Genomic DNA, 25,284 nt, shown 5'->3' on the forward strand with positions numbered 1-25,284 from the left:
AATACAGTATACCGTGCGCCAGGTTATCAATTACTGATATTATGGGATGATAGGACTCTGGAAAACTTGTCATATCATACGGAAAAATAGAAATATCACTATCACAAAAAAAAATAGACTCATGTATCATCATTATAGAGCGAGAATCTGTTATCACAACTGTAACACTCAAAAACTACACAATGGACAAAGCAGTATAAAGAGTAAACAAAGCCCAATTATGTGTTGTTAACATATCTTTTATTAATGAAACAGAGATTTTGTTGAAACAAAAAGAAAACGACCACTCTTCCATTACAACGTGTATTTAAAGTTGTATCAATGGAATAGTCTTTAAACAAAATTAGTTTTCCAACAACAATTAATCAACTAAAGAATTTAAATACACAACTACATAAACACGCATTTATCTAGAAATTGTCTGGCATTTGCAACAACTAAGGTAAACAAGCTGATACATTGACATCCGGGTGCTGCCAGAGTGGCAAAATGTTTACATACAAAAATATTTCTCCATTGACCAACATCTTTCTCTTTTACATAATAATACATCTCTCAACGAACATACATTTATGTGATAATACTGACAATAATATATTTCTGGTTTTCTGATTTTTTTTTCAGACAACCACCCCACGAAATAAATGGAACCATCTTACAAGCACCCTCTGGTTATATTACACTTTGGTTCAACGGGTTGCATCCATTTTAACTCAAGGTGGAAATAATAAAATTAGGAGCACCACAAAAATAAATATCGAAATAAAGATTAACAACGAATATGAAAGCTCTGGGAAATTAAATAGGTAGAATTCTCTGTAAACGTCACCAAGAAAGACGGTTTGATGAAAATTCAAGATGAATATAAAAATATGTCGACTGAAAGACAATCGTACTAAATTATGGAAATTAAACATTTGATTAAGTATAATATTAAGCTTGGTTTCCACTACGACGAAAGCGATTTGACCAATCACAAGCGATGGACCATCCGAACCGTCGCTTGTGATTGGTCAAAACTCGCGTTCCGTCCTAGTGGGAACTAAGCTTTAGGATTTTCTTAAGTTGTTCCATTTACAATACCAGTTATAATACTTAAGTAACTCTGTCAATTTTCACTCTTTGGTTTGTAACGAAATAATCTTTTAACACATGATAAATAATTGATAAATGAAGTACAGTTAATTTGACGACCGTGGCACCATCCTTGTAATAATATGTGCCAAAATGCCTTTGCACATTTTCAAATATATTTTACAGATATTCCACGTACACATAAGTAGTGGTGTATTTACATCATTTAAATAGGTTATACATTGGAAGGAGTTACATATACATAAGTAGTTATGTCCTAACTTTTGAAATCTCGAAAGCAACCGTCAACATAGAAACTCTTATTATCGTGAACACATCTATTACTTATGGTTAAATCATTGTGTTGTCCAAAACATGTAATCTTCCATTAGAAATAAGGTAAATGTTGAACACAATGTTCTATTATTATGTTAACTTTATTATTCGAAGACCGGCTTCGTTTTAACATTGTATTTTTTAAGCAACTGGCCTCTTTTGTAATCTTAACAAACAAGGTATAAGTTTATGATATGCTCAAACATTAATACTAGTGTTTCTAGGTTCAATTTATCATATAAAGCCTCTTTTGCATCTGATTTTAATTAATCAGTGCAACAAATAAATAATCAAAAAATAATGAATCTGTAGTGTAACCATAGACATTATGTACAGTTAGCATTTTAATGAATACAAAAATAACTACCGATGACGTAATGATATAGTCACGCATGAATACATTTTGGGAACTCGGACAAAAGCTAAACTACACGCATTAAGTTTTATATTCTTATTGTGTGCCTACAAATATAATCTGTAGTGTAAATAAGATATTGTGTAAATACAAATATGTAGAAATAACGAGCAGAGACATTTATGGAAGTCGCAGTGGCGCTTTGCAGCGAATTAATGCGGTTTTATACCTGCGAGTTATGACTAACAGATGCATGTTTATGACGGGTGTTAAAAGCAAAATGAATTCAGAATCTAAATGATGAACCCCATTCAAGATGATAATAACTTTGAAAACGTTATGGTTTATGTTTTGAAGAAGTTGATATTAAATTCAATTAATGGCCGCGTTTCCTCGATAGTCACGGCTGTCTTTGATTGTGCCGACTTTTATGAGTTTGGTGGTACGTATACGGAAGGTGGCCTGCACTTTTATTGGCTGCGTGTCGGGTAATCACTATCGGAAGGGGATTACAAATCAACGCCAATCAAAACTTGATATGATAAACAGACAAAATATTATCTGCTTGTTTTTAAAAATTAACTCTACATCAATAAAAATTCGATTTGACAAGTATTCAACATTGAGCATAAACATTTACGTCATCTTTCAAAATGTTACAACTTTACATTTTCTTACAAAAGTATAATGCAATTCTTCTACAACGTTCTGTAATTCGGTGGTTAATTTACTTAATTATATAATAACTAGTAGCAGTAGCATGGAATATATGGATGTAAGACATGACTAGCGAATTTTGGAATTGCGTTGAAGCTCGAATCTACCACAATAAGTAACTACGGCTACAACAAACAAGATATTACGCAGCGCCATCTATCGCTACAATGTACAATACTTTGTGTGAGACCATAATAATAATCACGACATAGGTTATCCCTGAGCAGATCTTTTTAGCATAATAAAACAAATTAATTGGCTAGTAGTGTATTTACAAAAAATAATCTAAACTAAATATAAAAACATAAATTCAAAATAAAACCTTTAATAAAAAGGTTGATGTTATACAATGTAGAGTTACACATTAATAATGTTAACCCTGTATGTAATATGAACTGTTAATTTCATACAGTTATCTACTAGTAGTACAGTAATATGCTGCAGTACTAAATTAAATGTTGACGTCAGATGTTTATAAAAACATCTTGACCCTAAACTCGGCAAATACATTTCTGGATGGATTTACATAAACTAACAAAAAAAATCAATCAAACTTAAGTAAACAAAGTCGTGTTTTACAACTTCCTGAGCTGGTCACTTTATGGCTCAATCTCACTAAATTATATTATCAATAATAAAAGTGTAAAAAATATCTTATAAATTATATGGAATTACCATAAAAAACAAAACAGTGAAATAAAAAATGTGCTTTCGTAAAAAAAATTGCATAGTTAAAATATCAAGGGTAAACAAACTTAAATAAACTATGTTTGTGAATATAGGAAAAGCGTATTGCTTATACTTTGGTTGTGGATAATATTCCTAAAGTGCTCACTAAATTTTTATTTTTTGGTATAAACTATATAAATTGGAGAATAGGAAGTTATATAATGGTACATTTATAACACGGAAGTTTCATTTAAATCATGTTTTCCATCATAAATGATTCCCATTAAAACTCCTTACAAACAAATATCGAAAAACAACAAGGTGTTACAAATTAATGGTCAGCTCTCTTGTACTATTAATTAGTTAATAAATAAATTTATACATTAGCAAACCTAGGTTCATTGGAAGCACTTAATAAATAAGCAATAATAATAATCTTAGAGCACCAACAGCAAGATGGATAAATTCAACCTCAAAGAATAACAACACTATTTGTCAATACATATAATAAACTCTTTTTAGGAACTGATATTAAGAAGCATTGGTTGATAACATTTGTGGTTGCAATTTTGTGTCTGGTTTTCTGATGACTGCAGTGTGAAGAGGTGGAATGTAAGCCTGGTTTTGAAGACGTTGGATGTCGGCTTCCGATTTCACCACTCCTGAATGTGTAGGAGGTATATAGGCCTGAGTGCTGCTGTTTTGAATGACTGATATTTCGTTGGGTTTAGGCCCACTAACTCCATTCATGAAGGGCGGGTACTGGAAGAAGGCACCGTCATAAGCCGGTTGGAAGCTCATTAGATCACTACGAAAAACTTCTCCTTCTTTTGGGCTCATGATCATAGGATGGTCGAGAGAAAGACGTCTACCTCTACGCGACGTGCTACCGTTCCACATATGCGTCCCCATGTGCACCTTAAGATTGCCTTTAGTTGTGAATGCACGGCCACATATGTGACATTTGAATGGCTTTTCTCCTGTGTGTGTCCGGATGTGTATTTGAAGAGCACTGTCTGATTGGAACTGCTTTCCACATGTATTACAAGCATGTTTGTAAGCTGGACGCTTTGCTGGGCTTTCACTGCTACTGCCATTGCTAAGAGTTCGCTTTCCAGAAAGATCTTGACCAAGAGGCTGAGAAACAGATGTGGATTGATCAATCGGCTGGTGGTCGTCGATACTGTGGTTGTCATCTGGAGAGGGAGAAGGTGATCGTGTTCTTGGTTGTTGAAAGCTTTGGTTGTTTTGAAGAACTAATTGCTGTTGGGCCTGTAGCACTTTCTGAGCTTGGAAAGCATGTTGTGCGTGTAAAGCTTGCTGGGCTTGTAGTGCCTGGATGGGGCCTGGAATCATGACTGGATCATTCATTCTTATTAACTCATTAGGCATCATCACAGAATCTCCATATAATGGCTGATGTTGAGAATGAAATATTTGTGAAGGGAGGTCTCTTATCTTGTGAGTGAGCATGTGTTGCTTCAAATTTCCTCTTGTGGAAAATCCTTTTTCACATATGCCACACCTGAAAGGTCTCTCATTTGTATGGCTCCTTATGTGGATGTTCAAAGCACTGGAACAAGCAAATATTTTTCCGCAGACACTGCAGGTTGTGTTAGCACCAGATGCTCGTCTTCCAGGTCCAGCTAAACATATGTCTGCGATTTGCTTTTCAGTAAACCCAGAACCAACAGAGGCAGATTGACTACCAGGAGATGATGGTGTACTAGAGGCAGCTTCACTTTCTGCAGGTGTCTCATGAAAGTGTGGCCTAGGTGTTAGATCAAGAGCTCCATTGCAGTCAGTCTTACTCTCGTCAATTTGAAGAGGCTCAGAACTTAAGTCATCCTGTACTGGAGGAGTTGGAGGAGACATATCTTTATCTTCCATTTGTTCTTCCTCAAATTCTTGGTTCATTTCATGTTCATTGCTTTCCCATTTGTCGTCATCTTCATTGTCAATGCCATTTTCATTACATTCTGGATAGTCTATCATTCTATTATTTCGAGCCGAAGGCTCACTAGCTGGTCGCTCAGTATCCATGGCTTCAGACACCATTTCTGAACAATGTTCTGGGTTGGACTGTACTTCTGTAATCATTCCTTCATCTGGAAAATCATCTTCTTTAGAATGACACAATGATAAATCCTGAGGTATGTCAGCAGCTTCTGGATGGTTCTGCATGTGCTGTTGCAGGATGGTTGCATTACCAAAACTTTTCCCACACACAGAACATTCATGAAAAAGATCAGAAGGTGGCTTTGCTCTGTGCACAGCGTAGTGAGTCTTCAGATTTCCTTTGGTTGTAAATGCTCTGCTGCAGATGTTGCATTTGTACGGTCTTTCACCAGTATGAATGCGGTAGTGCATTTGAAGGGCACTTTTGCAGCTCAACACACGATGGCATATCACACACTGGTTAGGATCTGTTATCTTTTGCTCAATGTTTTCAACAAGTTGTTGTAACTTTGATGTTTCTGATGCACGTACATTTTGTTCTGCCAGGCTGGAAAGAGGTAAAGTTCCCATTTGCATGTACAATGGGGCAAATGGCGAGTTCAATGGCATAGCAGCACTCAATGGCATTTGCATATAGGGCACCATAGATGTTGGAGGCATTCCATTGGTGTATGCCATTTTCTCTAAATCGTCTGGAGATGGAGCACTCTGATCCGACAGGATTGATGGGGTTGCTGTATCCGATTCATGATCATATTTATTACCATTTGGATCTTCATTAATTTCAGTAGGCTTGGTAAGTGGTATTTCATCTGGTTGTGTATCTGTTTCACACTGGCTCAATCCAGGACTTAATGATTGATCTTGAGGGCTACTGGATTCCATTGGTACTGTAGGAAGCTTGTCGGTTTCTTCTGTGATAGACTCATTTTCTGGTCCGTGGTAAGAAGCTTGTTCATTTTCATGTGATGGTGGCGGAGAAGGAGGATAAGGAGTACAATCCATCTCTGCATCTGGATACCGTACTTTGTGTCTCTGAAAGTGAACTTTCAAATTACCTTTAGTTGTAAAGCGATTTCCACAGATGTTGCACTTGAATGGTCGCTCTCCAGTGTGTGAGCGAACATGGATTTGGAGTGCACTGTCACTGCCAAAAACTTTGTGACACCAATGGCATTTGTGTCGAAAGAACGGATCATCGCTTGAGAACTTGTGGTCGAAGACAGACACATTCGGTGGCTTCCTCTTTCCATGCATTAACATACTGGCAGCGTAAAGAGGTGATTGCGGAATGCCACCAGTTGGCATGGCTGCTTGTGCTTGTAAAATCTCAAATGGAGGTCTTTGAGGAAGTGCAAAAGATGTCGGTGGGACAATGGTAGCATGTGGTCCTGGCAAACGTGGAGGATGCGGTGTTTCAAAGTTTGGTGGATGGGGCACAATACTTGGTAAACTATTTGGTGGTGAAAGCATATGAAGAGGTATCTGCGGTGGATGAGATCCTGCCGCAAATGTTTGAACTGATCGAGTCAACTCCTGCGTAGTTATTGGTACAGAATTGCTTAATTTCTGTTGGTTTGCAACTAAAGTTTGTATTTGTTGTTGAATTTGTTGAATAAGTTGCAACTGTTGGACATGTTGCTGCTGCAATGCATAAAGTTGTTCTTGGATAGCATTTACATCAGACTCTCTTGGTAAAACGATCGCATTTGCTGGCACGTATTGTGCAACAGCAACATTTGTGTTCTCAAGATTCGTCAGAGAAACATTTGAATGTGGTATAACTTTCTCTTTGTCGGTGTCAGATTTGTCCATTGTTTCATCAATTGATGTGGTTGTGGATGCACTTCCTTCTTCCATTTCCGTGGTTGTATTCACATCAGGGTCAACTAGCATTACAACTTGTTTCTTCCCACAGGTTTTAATATGGTGTTCTAATTCTGGTCCATCTGCAAATTCTCCTTGGCATTTTCCACAAACTTCAAGTTGGCCAGATGAAAATATACTTGGATCATTAATTTTTCCTGTAAAAAGAATGAAAAATAGAAATCATAAATGATTTGATTTATAAAATAATATTATTTCTTCATTACAATAACAACATTATAAAATTCTTTTTAAAAATAATGATATTTGATTTCTAAACTACAAAACAATACAAACAGAGAAAAAAAATATTAACAGTTCACTGCTCTCATTCAAACTGAGTAAATAATCTCATAACAAAATCTCTTTAATATCTCTCATTATTATACTCTAAAATGATTTTAATATTCTATATTCTCACTTAAAACAAGTCCTTCATTGATTTTTAAAGCCATGAAAGTATATTAAAAGATGCGGGCTGAAAATGAAAACATCGTCTGGAATTGAAATTGCGCTAAATGAAATAGACATAAAATCATATCACCAACGTGAAATGAAGTGTGACCAGAATACAGAACTATATCATGAACATGACCAATGTCCAATCAAGTGGAAAAATTGCTATGCAATTTATGACAGCACACATCTCATAAATCAGAACTAATAAAGGAGGCAAACAATTTCTATGCTGTCATGAGTTGCTAGTTTAGTAATTACTCCACATGGAATTTGAGAGAGATCTGCTTTGTTTATATGATATTCTTATGACCTTTTACCAAGTTTCCATTCTACTCAATCACTTTGTAGTCATTTCATTTACCCGCCATTAATCTATTATGCTTCAATAAAAAGATGAAAGATCGTTGTAAATCTTTTCTCTTTCAAAATTTGTTATTATTAACATCTCGAATAATTTAATTACGGTAACTGTGATGAGCTTTTTATGGTACTGTATATTAGTGTACTTACATATCGATCTATAATTTGATTTCTTTATTACAAAATACATTACCGAAATATATGTTATTGTACAGTATAAATTTTATTTAACTCTCTCTTGGGCTTGTCAAATTGTCCGTAAATCTGATGGAAACTTATTCAGTAAATGATGACATGGCCGACATCATTATCCAATAGGGTTTCTCAACTTGAATTTTCATTTATAAATACACCCCTCTCTTCAGAGAGAGATGGCTATTCTCAATTTATCCGGGTAAGAAGGGCATGAAATGAATTTTAGTATTACAGTGAAAGCTGATATAGTAGTACCTAATTATTGTATCTATAAATAAATATGTTATGATTGTGAATGACAAAGGAAGTCAATTAAACTGAAGCTAAAGATTCAGGCTTTTGTTCAATAATTTTGACCATGTAACTCTGATAATCCTGATAATAATACAATGGAATCTGTCAATCAATTTTAATCCAATTTTAATAAAGGAACTTAATATTATGTAATAATTACCTGCAAGGCGAAATGTCACCAGGCACTGACACATAATGAAACTAAAATTACTAATTTCAAATTTAGCTTTTAAAATAAATATTTCTAGGGAAAAGTTATAGTTATTAATTTCTCGCCAAGACCTCTTACTCTTAGTTTGAATCTACATTTAAATTAAAAAGCATATTTCTAAAAAAAAATAAATTATCAATTTTGTACTTTAAAGTAGTTATTTACAAAACTGAATTTGAAGAAACAGTACATGATAAATCTAAATCTGATGTTGTAGTGTATATAAATTACATATAAATGCAACGACAAGTGTTTCAACCGTCAGTTAATTTAGCATGTAAAGAAAAAATTACATTAGTTCCTCACATTATTATTGCAAACTTAATCTAAAAATAATTTGAATTCAACTAATTTAATTACATTGCTATGAGACAGTGACTAGTAATTATTCTTGTTTTGTTCTTATTTGGTCATAGTAATTAGGGTTTGCTTTGTACATTTGTAAGTGGTGACTAGCGGCTTAATATTAAGCTGTATTTTATCGAACTAATTCAAAAGGGTTGGATCGTAACAATTGTTCAGCCTTATTATGCAAAATATAGGTGATTGCTGTTCAAATCCTCATGTATTCATATTGTAAAACATGTATAGAAATTTGGACATGTAATTTCTAAAGACGGCCTGGAAGATTTCATGGGAACAATTAACTGACCAATAGAACAAAGGCTTCTTTAAGCTGCTAGGAATTATAAATAACATCTTTATTCAATACAAGCCCAACAAAGAATCTCCTATAACTTGCCTCTTTAAGTACTGCATTATCAATTTGTTGTACCCCATAAAAACCTGACCTATCGCTAATTTTGCATGTTCAAATTTAAAAATATAAACTGATAAATAAAATACTATACTAATATTAAGTTAAATCTTAATCTTTAATTATTAGAATAGAACTACTGATTCCATTTATAGAAATATTATATAATACAGTATCTTTATTTTTCTACCTCATAATTATGTATATTAATTAACACTAACTACTGTTATAAAATATTACATACATTAAAATAATACATAGGGCATAGAACCAGTTAATTTGATAGTTTTTTATTTAACGATGAGAGTTGAGTTCTTATCAAATGAATTGTCAGGTGCAGTGTATTTAATATCAACTGTAGGCGGGTTAAACCTATTAATAGTACTTTTTATGATTTCCTACCCTAAAGGTCTCTCATTTGCTAAAGATTCTCCCATCAGAATGTCGTTTAAATTTATCAGGCATAAAACTTTCGACTACTACAACACAATGCAATATTTGACATACTACTACTACATCAAATGTTTGCACATTTAAGCTTATTTATTAATTTCATAAATGAAACTTTTAGTATTCAATATTTAGTTCTTAACTTAAATATAAGAATCATTTAAATCATTTTATTTGTTTAATAATTTTCAAATACATTTTTGTGTGAGTGAGGTGCATGCACAGCTCAGAAAGCTGTAATCTTGATGACCTTAAAATTATAGTTTATACCCATATTATAGTACTGTATGTGAATACAAATTTACATTAATTGAGCTATGAAATAGCAATTTTTTTTAAAAACTTGTTGGAATACGAAATATCGGCTGGCTTATTCTAAAGTTCACTCAACATAGTCCCATTTACATAAAATATACAGGAGCTTTAAGAATTTTCATAGCATCAAAATAAACATGAATTTATTTATGAGATAATACAAAATCAGTGAGCAACTTCCAAGAGGCACCATACAGGCTACCGAGCGGCACCTCAACCTCCAATGGACATTTTAAATCGTTTAAATTACTATTTTTTGAAAATAAGTATATGCTTTAAAAGCCTTTAGAGTACTAGTCATATTGTTATTAGAAATTTATGGCAACAAAAATGTGGGATAATCCTAATATAAAATTTTAAAAAGAAGAATTATCTCTATTTAATCATAAAACTAGTTTTTTATGATGATCCAGGGTTCTGTAGCTTAGAACAGAAAGGTATAAAGCTTTTAATAATGAATGCAAGGAAGGCCACCACAAAAAAAAAATGAAGGACATTCAGAGGAATTCAATTGAAATAATATCTAAGGATTAAAACAGGGCATTTTTTAGTTTACAAAAACACCTACCAATTTTTTTTTATAACAATTTAATCTATGAAAAGCATATTGCCTTTTAGTTGTGACTTATTTGCTCCACTGACCAGCCTTGTGTGTACACAAAGAAATTACTGATGCTAGCGGCAAAATTCAGAAATATTACAATAGAAATATACTGGACAAAATATTGACAAGGAGATGGGCATTTATAAAAGAATAGGTGTTGACCTTTCTGTTGATGAATAGAATTTTTATGCTATTATATTTGTTTTGGTATGCAGTATACCTGACTCGGAATGAAGGTCATTATTTGTACTGGACTAAATTTGGCCAAATAAAAAAAATTAAAAAGTTTCACGTCACTCCCTTATCAACTTTTGTTGCCGTATCACTCTTACTATCTCTTCTTTTTATTATTATCAACAAATTGGTTGTATTTAGTTACAAATATGAAAGTGATTAGCTACCATATTTACATTTTACATGGTCAAGTGTTCTGAGGTCTGTAAACAGCAACTGGACTTTTAAAATATGATTTTCATGTTGGTACATCACAATAGCTAATTATAGTAAAACCCTCATTAAAAAAAATGGCCTTCATTTGCTTTTAAAATTTTAGAAATTGGTGAGATGTGTGATATACATTATTAAACACATTCAATGTTTAATCAAGTTGAAATGAAGAATCATAGTCAGAACAAACTGTTTATTAAGTTTATTAATAAAAACAAAATCGGGTTTCATTTGATACCGAAAGTTCGTTTCTGGTAATTAAACAAAAGATTACATGATGTGGAGCATGTCTGTGTCTGCTGGGTTGTTTAGATTCTGCTCAAAGGCCCCAAATAATTGACCCTACAGCTAAGTTATCAGATACAGTAATATGATTTACACTGCTTTTTATGTTATTCAGAGCTATAGGACAGTGCAACAACCAGAACACAAAGAAATTATGCATTTAATACCAACAGTAAGAGGAGTCGGCTATCAAATTAGTCTCTTCATTTAGAATTCATGCAAATAGTAATTTGAGATAATTGTTAGACCACAAATGTCATTATTCCTTAATAATTAAACGCTATTCTCATATATGGCTAATCACATTTTCATTAAAACAGATATTGACATTATTACGGCATAAATCAGAACCCCACCAAAACAAAAGTAAAAAAAAAAAGGTGTTGCAAAAGACTTTTCCAGTTTTACACAAAACAAATACAAAACAATATTTCAACATTAAATTTAATTTTCAAATTTCTTTTGCTAATGAAATCAGTTTCTGTTATTATTGCAATAGTAAAAATTTATCTCAATTTTTATTTTATAATTAATTTTCCAGACAATCAAACTATTTCAAAGATGCGCATAGGTTTGACATCTTCAGTCCAAGTCTATACACCACACCGATATCTGTTTTTTATTATTTTAAACTTTTTTCTCAACCAGGTATGTAGGACTAAACCAATCACTTAGCCAAGTGTTTGATTTCAGAAAACATCTAAAACTTTCATTTAATAATGCTCAACAAAAGTAAAATGTAAATTCATGTTTTTGTGATGCTTCAGTGATTAACAAAGACCTGAGTTACAGACATGTAATTCAATAACAAAGCACATTGCATTTGCCTGGTAATTCAGGCAGAAAGTTTATATTAGCTTTGGATCTTTTTTCACCTATGAAAAACTTAAGGAGGGCAAATTATGAAATTGATACAGTTGCCAGGAAATTGGTAGTTTTATATTAGCTATTCAATCAACAGAATCACTACACAAGAGGCCCAGTTCAGGGTCTAATTTTGAATTAAATCTCTTTATGACTTATTCTAATTCTTCTTGCTCATAAGTTCCCAAGGGGTATTAACTATATGTCTTGGCCTACTAAAATTGGTAACAAGCTTTGGAAAGTTCATTGTCCCTGTAAAAATAAAATGGAAATCAATAAAAGAATTGTTTTCTATTGTAAAGCATATTCCCCCCTAGGGTATGTAAAATAATAATTGATTGTATGACTTGATAAAATAACTAAATAAATATTTTTTAGAATATTCTGTAGATGGATGTATTTAATTTACTTTACAATAGGGAAAATATAAAAAGCTTTTATACAAAAAAACGGTTTAAAATCTGTATATTATATTTCCTTATAATGTACCTTTTTCATTTTTGACGTTAAACCTTTTTCTTACAAATTTTCAGTTGTTTATACTACAGTATTTAGTTTATATATTTTTAAAGTTTTAATTAAAATGTTTTTCTTTTTATCTTTTAATTACCATGGTAATTTCAGACGTCTCAGGTGCATTTTTTAAATAATTGAAATAATTTTTTATACATTTGTATGTTTCAATGCGTCTTGAAAAATTTGCGTTTCTTTTGACTTTTTGATGCAGTATTAACTATTTTTTTTATTAAAAAAAATCATTTTAGATTGAAAATAAATAAATTTTGTTTAATTCATGAGTAGTACCAGTGCTGAGCTGCACAAAATGATATGAAAAAAATGAATACATTAAACAACAAGAAAATATACAACAATAATTTTATGTGATAATTTTTTTGTCTTCTGTGTCAAGATTTACAAATAATCTTAATAGCTGTAAGGGACAGGAAATATAAGAATGGTAATTTGATATTCAAGATACATCATTGTATTGGCTTAATAGCATAAGAGGTATTTTTTGCCGTCTTAAGCACATTTGCTAGAGTTAACAACAGCGGTAAACTTATTAAGAGATTAGAGAATGGTGATTTGCTATATCAAGTCCCTCAATTATGCAGATCATCAATCAATGTAGACCTGCAGAGGATATTCATAAGCATAAACAGAAATACTAAATCACAGTATCTTGTTGGAATGTGTCATACGACTTAACTGCCTCATTTTCATATTTTCTAATCATTTATAATTTACTAACAGCATCATTATAACGCGGATAACCTAACTCGCCACGGTGACGAGTTCAAATCTAGTTATTAATTCAACTTGCACAAAGGTTAATGCGTTTTCTAGACTAAATGCGACTGAATAAAAATTATCAATTTTAAAACAAAAAAAAATGTTTAAAACACGAATTTTTTAAAACATCTAAATTCAACAGTCTATACACAAGATGACTCTTCTAAAAGTGGACTCCCTGAAAACGAGAACTTTTCCAAAACGAAAATGTCTTAATTCTTTTTTTTTAATAATTAAAAACGCATTTGGAATTCAAGAATTGTTGACGAACATACTAATTCGGCCAGATATTGAGCGAGTTAACTGTATTTCGGAGTATGTAATATTTTTGATTAAATTTTATATGTAAATTAAAATTTAATTTTTATCTGAAAATGAAAAATCTACTTTGAAACGTTTGTTAGAGACATTAACGGCAGAACATGATTTACACATTTTGTATTGTAAAATAAATTTCGACAACATGATTCAACATAATTTATCATTTTTCTTGTTCCTAAGCTGCTGAGCATGTGCGGAATACAAACAACCAATCAGACAACAGATCTTTCTCGACTGATGAAGACAGTGTCACAGTTTGAACCATTGAATCAATATTTTCATCTAATTACTCATATTAAAACACAAAAAGAAAACTAACACCAATTGCATACTCACGTAAATAATTAAAATATTTTTCTTAAGAAGTAAAGGTATAACAAGGGGCTGATAAGTTAATTTAATACTTTAGACTGATAAAAGTTTAATTTGTTTTTTATGTAGCGCCACCAGATATTATAAGAATGATACTATTACTATTAATAAACGTAGTAGAATACGAGGCAAAGGTTATTAAAATTTGTTTATGTTATTAGAACTTTGTTTTCTTTACCACACAACAATGTATATTAACATTTTGAATAGAGTTTAAGAAAAAAAAAATATATATATAAAATTCCGTCATAGTAGCAAACTAGCTATACAATGTACTGCAGCTGAACCCCTCCTTTGGGACTTCCCCTATTCAGGGGAAACCTCTATTGAGGAGACACCCTTATTCATGGGACACTATCCTGTGAAATGAACAAGGCTTGGGCAATATTAAATATGTATGGCCAAATCCGACGGGGATAATCTAAGTCTTGAATGTGTCTTCTTCATGTATGTTGCAGATATTTAACATACAATACTACTGTACGGCTGTATGAACTACATTCGGTATAAAGGAATTTTTGTTTACATACATGCTTTTTTAAAGGATGCTAAATGAAAAGTATTTAATAACTTTAAAAAAACAAAAAATCTATGATTCATATGAATCTAAATATTTGTATTTCAGTTAAAATAAATTCAGTTTTATATCTATAATTATGACTGACAACATTATTGGGTTATCATAATGAAACATAAATAAACCAGCAAAATGTATAACTATTTATGTTTCTTTATAGAAATTCTAAGACAAACACATCAAATTCAATCTACATTCTCTTAATGTCAATGAAGAGAACTTTCATTTTAAATCAATATATTTTGCTTGTTTTGTGAGAAATTTTGTATACATTATTTCAACTTTTGCTTTAGTTGGTCAATAACATCAATAATGTACATGAAAACAAAACAAAAAATTTAAAAAAAAGAATACTGTAAATAAAAAAGAAAATTAAGAATTGTAAATGTTGTTAAATTATGATTACATTTGACAATCAGTAAGTTTGGTTTCCACTTGGATACAACATGTATGCCCACCAAAAGCAATTTGACCAATCACCACACGATGGATCATCTGAACTGTCGATTGTGATTGGTCAACTACCTTGCGTTACGCTTATGTTTTTACGTTGCATCCAATTGGAAACCAATCTTTACAAGCATTAAATCCTACCTACCTGTATTTACAACTTTTCAATTTTAATTAAACAATAAAATTTTTAATCCCTCTAATGAAAATATTTTACTACTGACAATCAACAAAAAGAGAAACTTAATTTAAAGACTAGAACTTTCATATTTTATTGGGGAGGTCTTAACTGTAAAAATGTTAAATTTATTAGCAGATGCGTTAAAAATTTATGCCCAAAAATCGTTAAAACAGAATTATGTGTTAGTAATGGCAATGAACTTAAGTAACCCCATATAAAGAAAACCAGTTATTGTCATAGGTCATAACCCTTTGTTTGTAACCCACAATGATTGGAGCTTTACATGTCACTCTACATGTTAAACCACTAGGTCCACATCCATCATAAGTGCTGTTCATTAGCAAAGTTTTTTTGTTGAATGGAATGTGTAATATAAATACTAATTTGAACTGCACCAACAAATTTGAGTTACGAGTAAGTTTCACATGATTAACAGTTCTGTACAGTTTTGACCACACAGGATGAGGTGATGCAAAAGATAGTATTGGTAGTAAAATATTGCATGATATAAATCAGTACAGTATATAATATGCCCTCTAAATTTTCACTTATTGTTCTCTCCAACTTTAAACATTAGACAGGAGAGGAAAAAAAAGAATATGATCAGATTGAAATTGATAACCGGCAAAAGAAGTCATAATTAAAATTTATGATTTCGGATTTCTGCTAACGATGCAATTTTGTCAATTTGGCGATCAAATCTAAACGACTTATGGCATGTAAAAGGATAAAGATATTACTTTATACTCTTGAAAATGGGCAGTATAAATTTCAGCTAAGATGTATCTGCAGTCTAAATGCTGAAAACAGACTTTTATGGGAATAATGTTCTTAGTAAAATATGAGAGGACATTATGATAGTGCATTTCACTATAACAATTATTTAGATATTGAAACCAAACAACATTATTATCAAAGCGAAAGTTACTATAACTCACATCCATTAAATTTACTTTATTGTAAAACTAATCTTTTTAAAATTATTTTTACATTCATTACAATTTATTTAATTCATTTTTTACAACATCTACAGCTTAAAAAATAATTTCAATTTCTTGTGTAAATTACAAAATTTAAAATTTTTGGAAATGAGTGATTTAGATCAATATCATGAATCATGATAAATTAGGTTTTTAAAAAATTATTAAAATATATTTCTTTATCAAAAAACATGCACAATAATTTGATATAAATTGTATAATAAGATAATAATTAAAACAATAACTATTTTAATATGATATAATGTGCAAAATGGCAACATGATACTTAGTCATGCAATACGTACTTTTTGTAAAATATTACTTAATTTTTTACAACAATAAAATTGCTCTATAAAAGTCTCTCTCAAATTCTATTTAATTTATTGCCTCTCATAATAATTTTTATTTCTATTAAGACTAAATTTATTGTAGTTAGTGCATGACTATAACTGAATAAAAAATTCATTTATTATAACTTCAATCAAACCAAACTAGATTTTATTGTTTTATCTTAATTTTATTATAAACTTAGATTTAAGTTAAGCATTCAATTATGAAAACTCACAAATATTTATCAATTCTTTAATATTTGATATACAATAAATTTAAATGACTGTTCAATTTTCTTTATATACTTATATTCCAATATAAAATAATAAAATATGAAAGATTACTTTTCGTTATCCGTAATAAAAATGTAATATCGTACACAAAGTACAATGAAATTAAAGAATTACGTTAACTTAAATCTTCTACATTATCCACTATCTACAGAAGATTTAATTTCTCATAATCTGTTATTTCATTTTTTGCCAGATTACTGAATAAATTGTCATTTTTAAGCTGCAAATTAGTTGAATGTACAAGTTATGGTAAATTATAGGTAAAAAAAATATTCTGAGCTTTTAAAGAATCATTTAAACATTAACCCTATCAAATACATGACATACAGAGGACCAGTTTCTAATAAAAATTGGAATCATTATAAATATTGATAATATTTAAATTAGTGATATTAACAATGATTTAGTATTATGATTATTATAATGTAATATGATATTAAATAGATTTCCAGAAAAAGTAAAGTTTGCACTGATAGTCATCATAATGGTTGGCCTCATGCAGTTACTAATTATCTACCCAGCGTGAACAACCATTATTGTTATTCAACTTGTTAACTTTACAAATTATTATTCAGAGGCATGTTTTATAAAATATAATTAGAACTTTTGGGAGACTCGAAGGGGACACTTTCTATAAAACAAATAAGGGCATAAAAAAAGCAACCTCTATCCAGGGGACATATTTTAGGTGTTCTACTGTATGACATAAAAAACAATTTAATCATTTTTCGTTTTCATCTTTAAAATCTGTTCCCATTAAAAAAGTTGCTGCTATGCAACATAGCAAAGCTCTTCCAACAATTGTAATTCCCCTCCCTCTGCAAAAAAAAATAACACTGTTGTTGTTGACGTAAGAGCAGATCGAGAAGACGGACCCAACGATAGTTAAATATGTGCAGTTAAAGCGTCTGCACCTCAAACCTGTTTTCATTGCAATTACTTATTACTGTAATTATGTTTGATAAATTATACCAGGACAACATACGCAGCGCCTACTTCAATAGCACTCGTACGGTATGTTCATATAGCATAGTGAGGTTACTTAATATGTTTCCATTACTCAAAATAAGTATGTACTTTTATGTCAAAATTCAATGTATGAATAGAAAGATTTCATAATCTAACTCATTTGTTGTCCAAATCTATATGTTGTACAATCTAACAAGCGAAACAAACTACTTTATTGATTTTAAAAATCTTGGATTCTAACAATGGAGTCTCCAATGGCGACTTGATCAATTTTTCATTATACAACATAAACCTTAAACAATTTCACAAAAAAATTCTTTGACATCAGCTTTTGTTTATTCAACCTTAGATTGAAACGGAGGCATTATAAGGGTCTTTGTAAACTTCTGACGACGACATATTTTCTACAATTAATGCCTATTCTATTTTCTTCTCAGTCTGTAGATGAATAAACAAGCCGTTCTTTTGGAGCCAAAGGAAAAATAATATTTCTTAACGCTCACAAAAGCTTTCAAAAGAAGGGTATAAATTGAATGCCTGTGGCATAATCAACAGTTAAAGTACCAAGTACAGAGTTCATATTTGCAATTAAAATGGCTTCAAAATAATTTAACATGAGAAATAGTATCAACAATTTGGGGAAAGCTATCTATCTAATTAGTTTAAATAAATAATAACTTTGTTGAAACAATTTTTTTATTTTCTTATTTTTTTTTTTTTTAAGGTTAAAAGACAAATAAGAGTGTACAGCTCTGAAACATGAGAAACTGAACAACAGATGAACAATTCGGAGACGATTAGTTTAAATAAGTAAAGAATTGCTTTATTTTCATCAGTATATGGAGATGATTAGTTTTTAAATAAATAAGAATTTTGTTAACAATTTCTGTTTTCGTATTTTTTAAGGTTTAAAGACATATATAGGTGTATAGCTTCAAAGCATGAGAAACTAAACAACAGATGAAAAATTTGGAGACAATTACAGTAGGTTAAATAAGTAAGAATTCTGTTGAACAATTTCTGTATTTTCATATTTTTTAACGGATTTAAAGATATTATTAGGGTATATGACACATATTCATCATCATGATTTCAGTGCTAACAAATACAGGGATAATAAAGTGCCTATAATTACTAGAGTATAGCATTTATTGGCGCAATTAAACTACTTATGAGTAGATTTACACGCAAGATAAATTTGGATCAACTTATTTTATTTTATTCATTTTAGACTAGTATGCGATTCAATCGGTAAAACTACACACAGCGGAACTGAGTATGTTAAATTTTCAATTAAAATGAATGGACAGTAAAAATATAGTGACATTTATGACGAAATACAGCACAATTAATCATAGAGCATTTAGTAATATTAACAAGATATACATAATTCAAGGCCTGTATTCGTACATCGTACAAGTTTTTATCCTTTTGTGGCAGATTTAATTATTCTTACTAAATGAGGTTTAAAAAATATGTACTTTTAAGACAGTACTTTGTCTTTTCATGATGTAAGTCTTAGCAAACAAATGCTAGTATAAGGTAAACAGTAGCTTATTAAATATGGCCTTGGTTGAGTAATTGGTTGTTCACAGAGAACTACTATTCATAAGTAAGAAAAAAAACAGATTGGGCAAATAAAGAACTCGGCATACTAAATTGTATACAATATGTTAAAATGGTCTTTTTCATGGCTAGTCTTACACCCAATAGCAGACAACGGTCAAGTAATGTTAGAATGTTAATTATTATATTTATATACTAAAATCACAACAAAATTTAATGCAGAAAATATTTTTTCAAATAACGTCAGTCGGTATTCAGTAAATATCTTTAACTTAAATTTGTTCTTAACGAAGGAAAAAGTTAATTGTATGGGAAATTATGAATTAGGAAAGGAAGTTTCTTCATCTTTTTGTTAACAATATATTACACTCAAAAAGCAATTATTATGGCACCCACACAACTCTAAATACAGAAATCAATATAACAGGTACACACAATACATGTATTATGTAGGCTAGGCTCATAAACACTGGCTTCTTATTGAAGCCACAATACCAATTATTAACAAATAGTATTGTATGGTCATCTGCATTATTAAGTTATGAAGAGGCATACATATTATAAAGTGCAATCTGTGTACGTTGACATAACCAACGTAAAGCAAATATTGTGTATAAATATGTATAAAATATAAAGGCGAGTTCAAAATAGAAAAATCAGACAATAGATATACAGTAGCTACTGTACTATAGGGTTATGCTATTTCCTCATTTTAAGAACCTTTACATATACTGTATGGGAATTTTTGACCCCAACTCCAATTCAGGAGACAACCGTATTTAAGGGGACACTACGCTTAGTTAATTTACCCACTAAGTTGGCTTAGCAAACTTTGGTAGTAGTAGTTATCAACTTACCTGGGTAAATTACTAACCCTGTACGCACCCTTTGTTTAGATCCTGAATGTGTCCCCATAATAGATGTTCTACTATAAAATAAACTAAATATACTAAGTATGTAAAAAAGCCAAAATCTGGTTTCACTAGAAATGAATTATAAACAATTTGTAAATTCCAAATTTTAGTGTACTGCTTTAATGAAAACAACATTTTTTATAAGAGACAGTTTGTTAATATTTTAGTAGCACATGTGCGTCTTTCTAACCTTCTGAGGCCAAAGTAGGCCATAAAAATATTGTTGGCTGATTTAGCACTACTTGTAATATAAACAGTATCTTTTATAACTAGATTTAACTAGCAGTTATTCTGGGTTGAATATTTTTTTTTCATTTCAAAAAGGTACAAACATGGCATTATAAAGTATAAAAGTTAAATTCAGTGATGTACAGTAAACTTAAATTAGTAGACTGTTTATAAAATTACCTTTTTCTGTGTAACAACAATTTTAAGTGGCGCTAAATAAAAATATTGTTAGTTTCACATCCAGGTTTTAATTTTTTGTCGAGGGGCTCTACTTAAAATAACTATTGATACCAATATGAGGATGATGTTTAAAAGTCAGGTTACCATTTACACACCTTGGAATGCTCCTTGACCATGCAATGGTTGTTAAATTGAGAGATTCTTTTCTTTTAATTTTTTTTAATGAATAACCATTGAAACAAAATAAAAATAGCAAATAGTAAAAGTTATGCAGTTCTAAAATTTGATGAAGGAGAAATGAAATCTAACAACTTTTCTATTTAGTGTAAAATATATACTTTAATATAGGTTTATTATGTTCATGCAAGGGCGATACAGTAGACCTATTGAAGTTATATTAATAGTTGAATTTGTATACACTCATCCCCGGTATTGTTTCTACTTCTTTTCTATGTAGTTGTTATGTAATGCAGTAAAAGAATAAGATTACTGGGTGTCTACTTTGAGTTGTGAGATTATCAAATTCACAGATAATGATTTTAGCATTCTAACAATAGAGTTAGCCTTTGTAAATAACAATGCAGTAGATATTGTTTGACGAATAATGAGAGAAGCAATTGAATAGGATTTAGTCCCTGGTACCATTGGCATTTATTACCTTGTACAGTCATGCTGGAATTACTTTACAATTAATTATTCGAGGAGACAATAATGTGATAAGATGATGCATATTCATTAGACTGATCAATATATATCCTTTTGTTTGAAAACAATTCTGAAAACTCTTCTAAGAAAAACTGAAAAGTCTATGTTTAAAATAATATGGTATTAAATGAGCCTAAAAAAACTAAAACATACATGTTAAAAATGCTCAAAAATTTCAGACTTGTCGGGTCCAGGATGGATAGGTGGGGGGTTGGTTGGCTGCCTAAAAATAGCCTAATTGTAATTTGTTTTTTTAAGGAGATTGGGGTGGAGGGATATATGCTGCATTTTCCTCTCTTGGATCTGGCTATGAGAAAATGAGATACTATGTTAAAAATGCTTGATTCATTTAACATTATGAGAACAAATTACAACAAAATGATTTTTGGGAATAAAGAAAAAATGCTAAATTTACAAAGATTTTTAAAAGTACTTTTTAAAGGTGTGTGTACTTTATTAGTCATAGTGCGTTATTATTATAATTTAAGTTAAGCTAATAAAAAGCAAACAAAATATAGTATACAAATTATGAAAAGCCTTACAATAAGAAAATGTATGAAAAGAGTTCCATAGAACAAGCTTCCTAGATGTATGTACATTAACAATAGCCATTTTAAAAGGTTATTAGGGGTCCAAATCATAAATGTGTAAATAATATATATTTTGAATAACAATTTTTTCTTGGCAAGTAAATAATTTTTATGATACTTCCTTGAGAAAATAACTAAATCTTTACAACAGAAAGGTGTTTAATATTTGGTAATAATGTGCTTTAAAAATGTTATACAATCTAGTTGTAAAGTGGACTGAAAACTATCTTTAAATTATTAAAAATTAAAAAGGATGGGTAACAATTTTAAATGGTCTGCGATGACCTCAGTAAAATGAATGTTTACAAGTGATACTATTTCCCACCAAGAGATATTTTATTAATATTAATAAAAAACAAAACAAAAATTAATTTCTTCATAACTCGTTCCTTAGTATGTTTATATTATATTACATTACTTTATCATCTAAATATGTATCGGAGTGTTAGACATCAGTAAATACAAATTAATGTAAACTTAAGTTTTAAAAAGATTTCTAGCATACAGTAATTCTCTTCTGCAAACATAGGCTACAGCAAGGCCTGACACAGCCACTCTTTGCCTCCATATAATTCTTTTGCTTACAAAAAATGTAGTAAACACTATATAATTGCTAAAATATATACAAAATATACCAAGTAAGGTAGGCCTATACTGTTTTATTTTTAGTTCGTTGACAACACTACAACAATTACTAAGGAATTCATTTCACTGCACACAGACAACAACATTGATTGGTTGAGTTGACAGTATGCTAAAATGTTCCACCGAGAGGCCTACGATGTCTAAGATGAGGCAAATAGGCCTACAATTAAAAACTGGACAGAATCTTAACATATAAAAACAATGTTACGTTATTAGTTACTGAAAAAAATTGTACGGTGGTTTAACATAAAAACGCCATGGAAATACCACTCATGTCTAAGTAAGAGACTTAGCTAAAGTAAACATATTTACGGTACAAATGTACATAATTAGTTAGTACTTAGATACGTAAATATATTAAAACTATATGGCAAGCAAATACGACAACGTTTTCACAGAATATTAATTTCAAAAGAAAAAGAAAATCCGTTAAAAAATGCAGTACGATATCTTGGTCCTCGCGTGTAGATAAAATTAAAAAACATGTACACAAACCCAACAACAACTACAATACCAGTAATGAACTGTCAGGCATTGCCCCTTGGCTCACGGTAAATCCATTTCGCTAGACACTCGTTTGTTCTCACACTCACACACTTACTGCTCGCTCTCGCCTTTTCTACTCAACCTACCGTTTTCTAACGTCTCAGTTGGTGGCCTATCAGTCCCGATATGTTGGGGTTTGGCCTGCTTTCGGCGTGACATCTTCGCGTCGTGGGCAGGCTAAGTTGGAATGATTTCAAATTCGCCCAGTTTTGCAAAAATTACGGATATTGAAACACCTGTCAATGCGCATGTACAATTTATGATATCAATAATGCATGCATCTACCAGAGACCTGCCGATTGGCCTATTCGCTAATTACCAATGAAAAAGTTGCATTTCCATTGAAGGACGTTACGTCACAGCTTTTTACAATTAACAAAAAAGTGATTAAGAAATGTCTCAGTTTTCGACATGTCACACCACGGTCACACCCATCATCTTTTAATAATTCTTGAAAAGAACAGAGAACAACAAGCAACGAATTTAACTTAAGTAATTAGACAATGGCCTCAAAATCACCCCATTGTATCATCCCTGTTATCGCCCTCATTATTTAAAATATATGCATACATGAATAAATTAAATTTCGTATTCTATATCTCTAGGAATACAGTTTGCTATATATAAAAAAAATAATGATCTAAAATATTTTGTATTGATGTACATAACTTTATCATAAAAACAAAAAACGAACATATAACTTATATAATATCCGCTATTTTCCAAATTAGGTTTCAAAAGTATAGGGTAGATCTATACGTTTAATTAATCGAATGCGATTTAAAACGAAAATAGTAAGAAATGGTTGGATATTTTTTTTAAATACCAATAATGAATGTACTGTTGTTGTTATTTTCCATTGACAAAAAAAGAAAGAGAAAACTTTGGAATGTAATTTACATATGGACAGATTTTTCCGCGGCTCGCGTCATTCTGTTTTGACGATTATGTAATAAGGATTTTCTCTCACAATAGAATTCACAGATGAGACTACTTATAGAATAGGAATACCGCTGTGAAGAAGTTAAATACAAAATTCCATTACTGATAGGTTGGAAAATTGATCCCGGGAAGATGATTTCACCATTAGATACCTTACAATAGTGTACCCTTGTAATTTCGCTACGACCACGGCGATTGTATTACACTTGATGAATTATTTGTTAAACTTTATTTCTCCATGGTTAAACCATAAACCAGGTCAATTGAGGCAAAAGGAAAACATACATTTCTATATCGCGTATACTTTTGGCGCTAAGTTCGGTAATTAATTGTCGGGTGTCTTTTAAGCAGTGTAATCAAATACCCATTCTCATCTCTTTTGAAACACATGATAAAGACGTAAAAGCAAAAACAAAACAATTGTATTCTGTGTTTTAACACCAGTTGGAGAACAATTAAGTAATTTCAAAGAATGTTTCTTTTATTGTGTGTCTTCGAAATGCTTTAGTTTTTAATATGATGATTTTACATGAAATCAAGCTAAACTATCGATTCATCAATATTTATTTATGAATTAGAAGAGAAAATATTTTCAGCATTAATTATTATTTAATTTGATTGCCAATCATTTCAGCTAACGTCAATTTGTCCGGCTGATATAATATTATTTGAACAATACAATAATAAAAAGGCCGTTGATGACGTCAAATATAATAATTTAATTTACTTTATTGATTTAGATTGACATCGGGTTTATGGAGAATAATTCAAGATTGTATATAATAAACTAAAGAGTAAATCATGTATGTTATAAACATATTATTATGCAGACATAATAAAACAAAACCAACTGTCATAATGATTAAATCTGGTCATGCATGCTAAGTGTTTTCTTAATTATAAATAACATTCTCAGACATTAATTAACATTTATAAATATTAATTAACATTAATAATTAGCATAATTAATTAAGATAATATTCAT

The 25,284-nt window shown here is 30.7% G+C and overlaps 1 protein-coding gene across 2 annotated transcripts; it reads right to left on the reverse strand.

Annotated features, from left to right (window-relative positions):
- Window positions 1–218: 218 nt before the first annotated feature.
- On the reverse strand, window positions 219–23,720 carry LOC144850901 (sal-like protein 1). Of its 2 annotated transcripts, none has more exons than XM_078708406.1 (2): window positions 23,444–23,720; window positions 219–7,134 (listed from the first exon to the last, which is right to left on the reverse strand). In XM_078708406.1, the coding sequence occupies exons 1-2, from the start codon at window positions 23,514–23,516 to the stop codon at window positions 3,683–3,685; spliced, it is 3,525 nt and encodes a 1,174-aa protein (XP_078564532.1). In that variant the 5' UTR covers window positions 23,517–23,720; the 3' UTR covers window positions 219–3,682. The 2 variants fall into 2 exon arrangements, with proteins under 2 accessions (XP_078564532.1, XP_078564533.1); XM_078708407.1 differs by having other exon boundaries at window positions 23,307–23,527.
- Window positions 23,721–25,284: the final 1,564 nt, after the last annotated feature.

The sequence above is a fragment of the Antedon bifida genome, chromosome 8 (assembly GCF_963402885.1).
Source record: "Antedon bifida chromosome 8, ecAntBifi1.1, whole genome shotgun sequence".
Lineage (NCBI taxonomy): Eukaryota > Metazoa > Echinodermata > Crinoidea > Comatulida > Antedonidae > Antedon > Antedon bifida.

Coding starts and splice junctions, on each gene's coding strand:
- LOC144850901 (XM_078708406.1), bottom strand. CDS start 23,516: ATGTCACGCCGAAAGCAGGCCAAACCCCAACATATCGGGACTGATAGG. Junction 7,135..23,443: donor AACTGAGACGTTAGAAAACG/GTAGGTTGAGTA, acceptor TTCTTTTTACAG/GAAAAATTAATGATCCAAGT.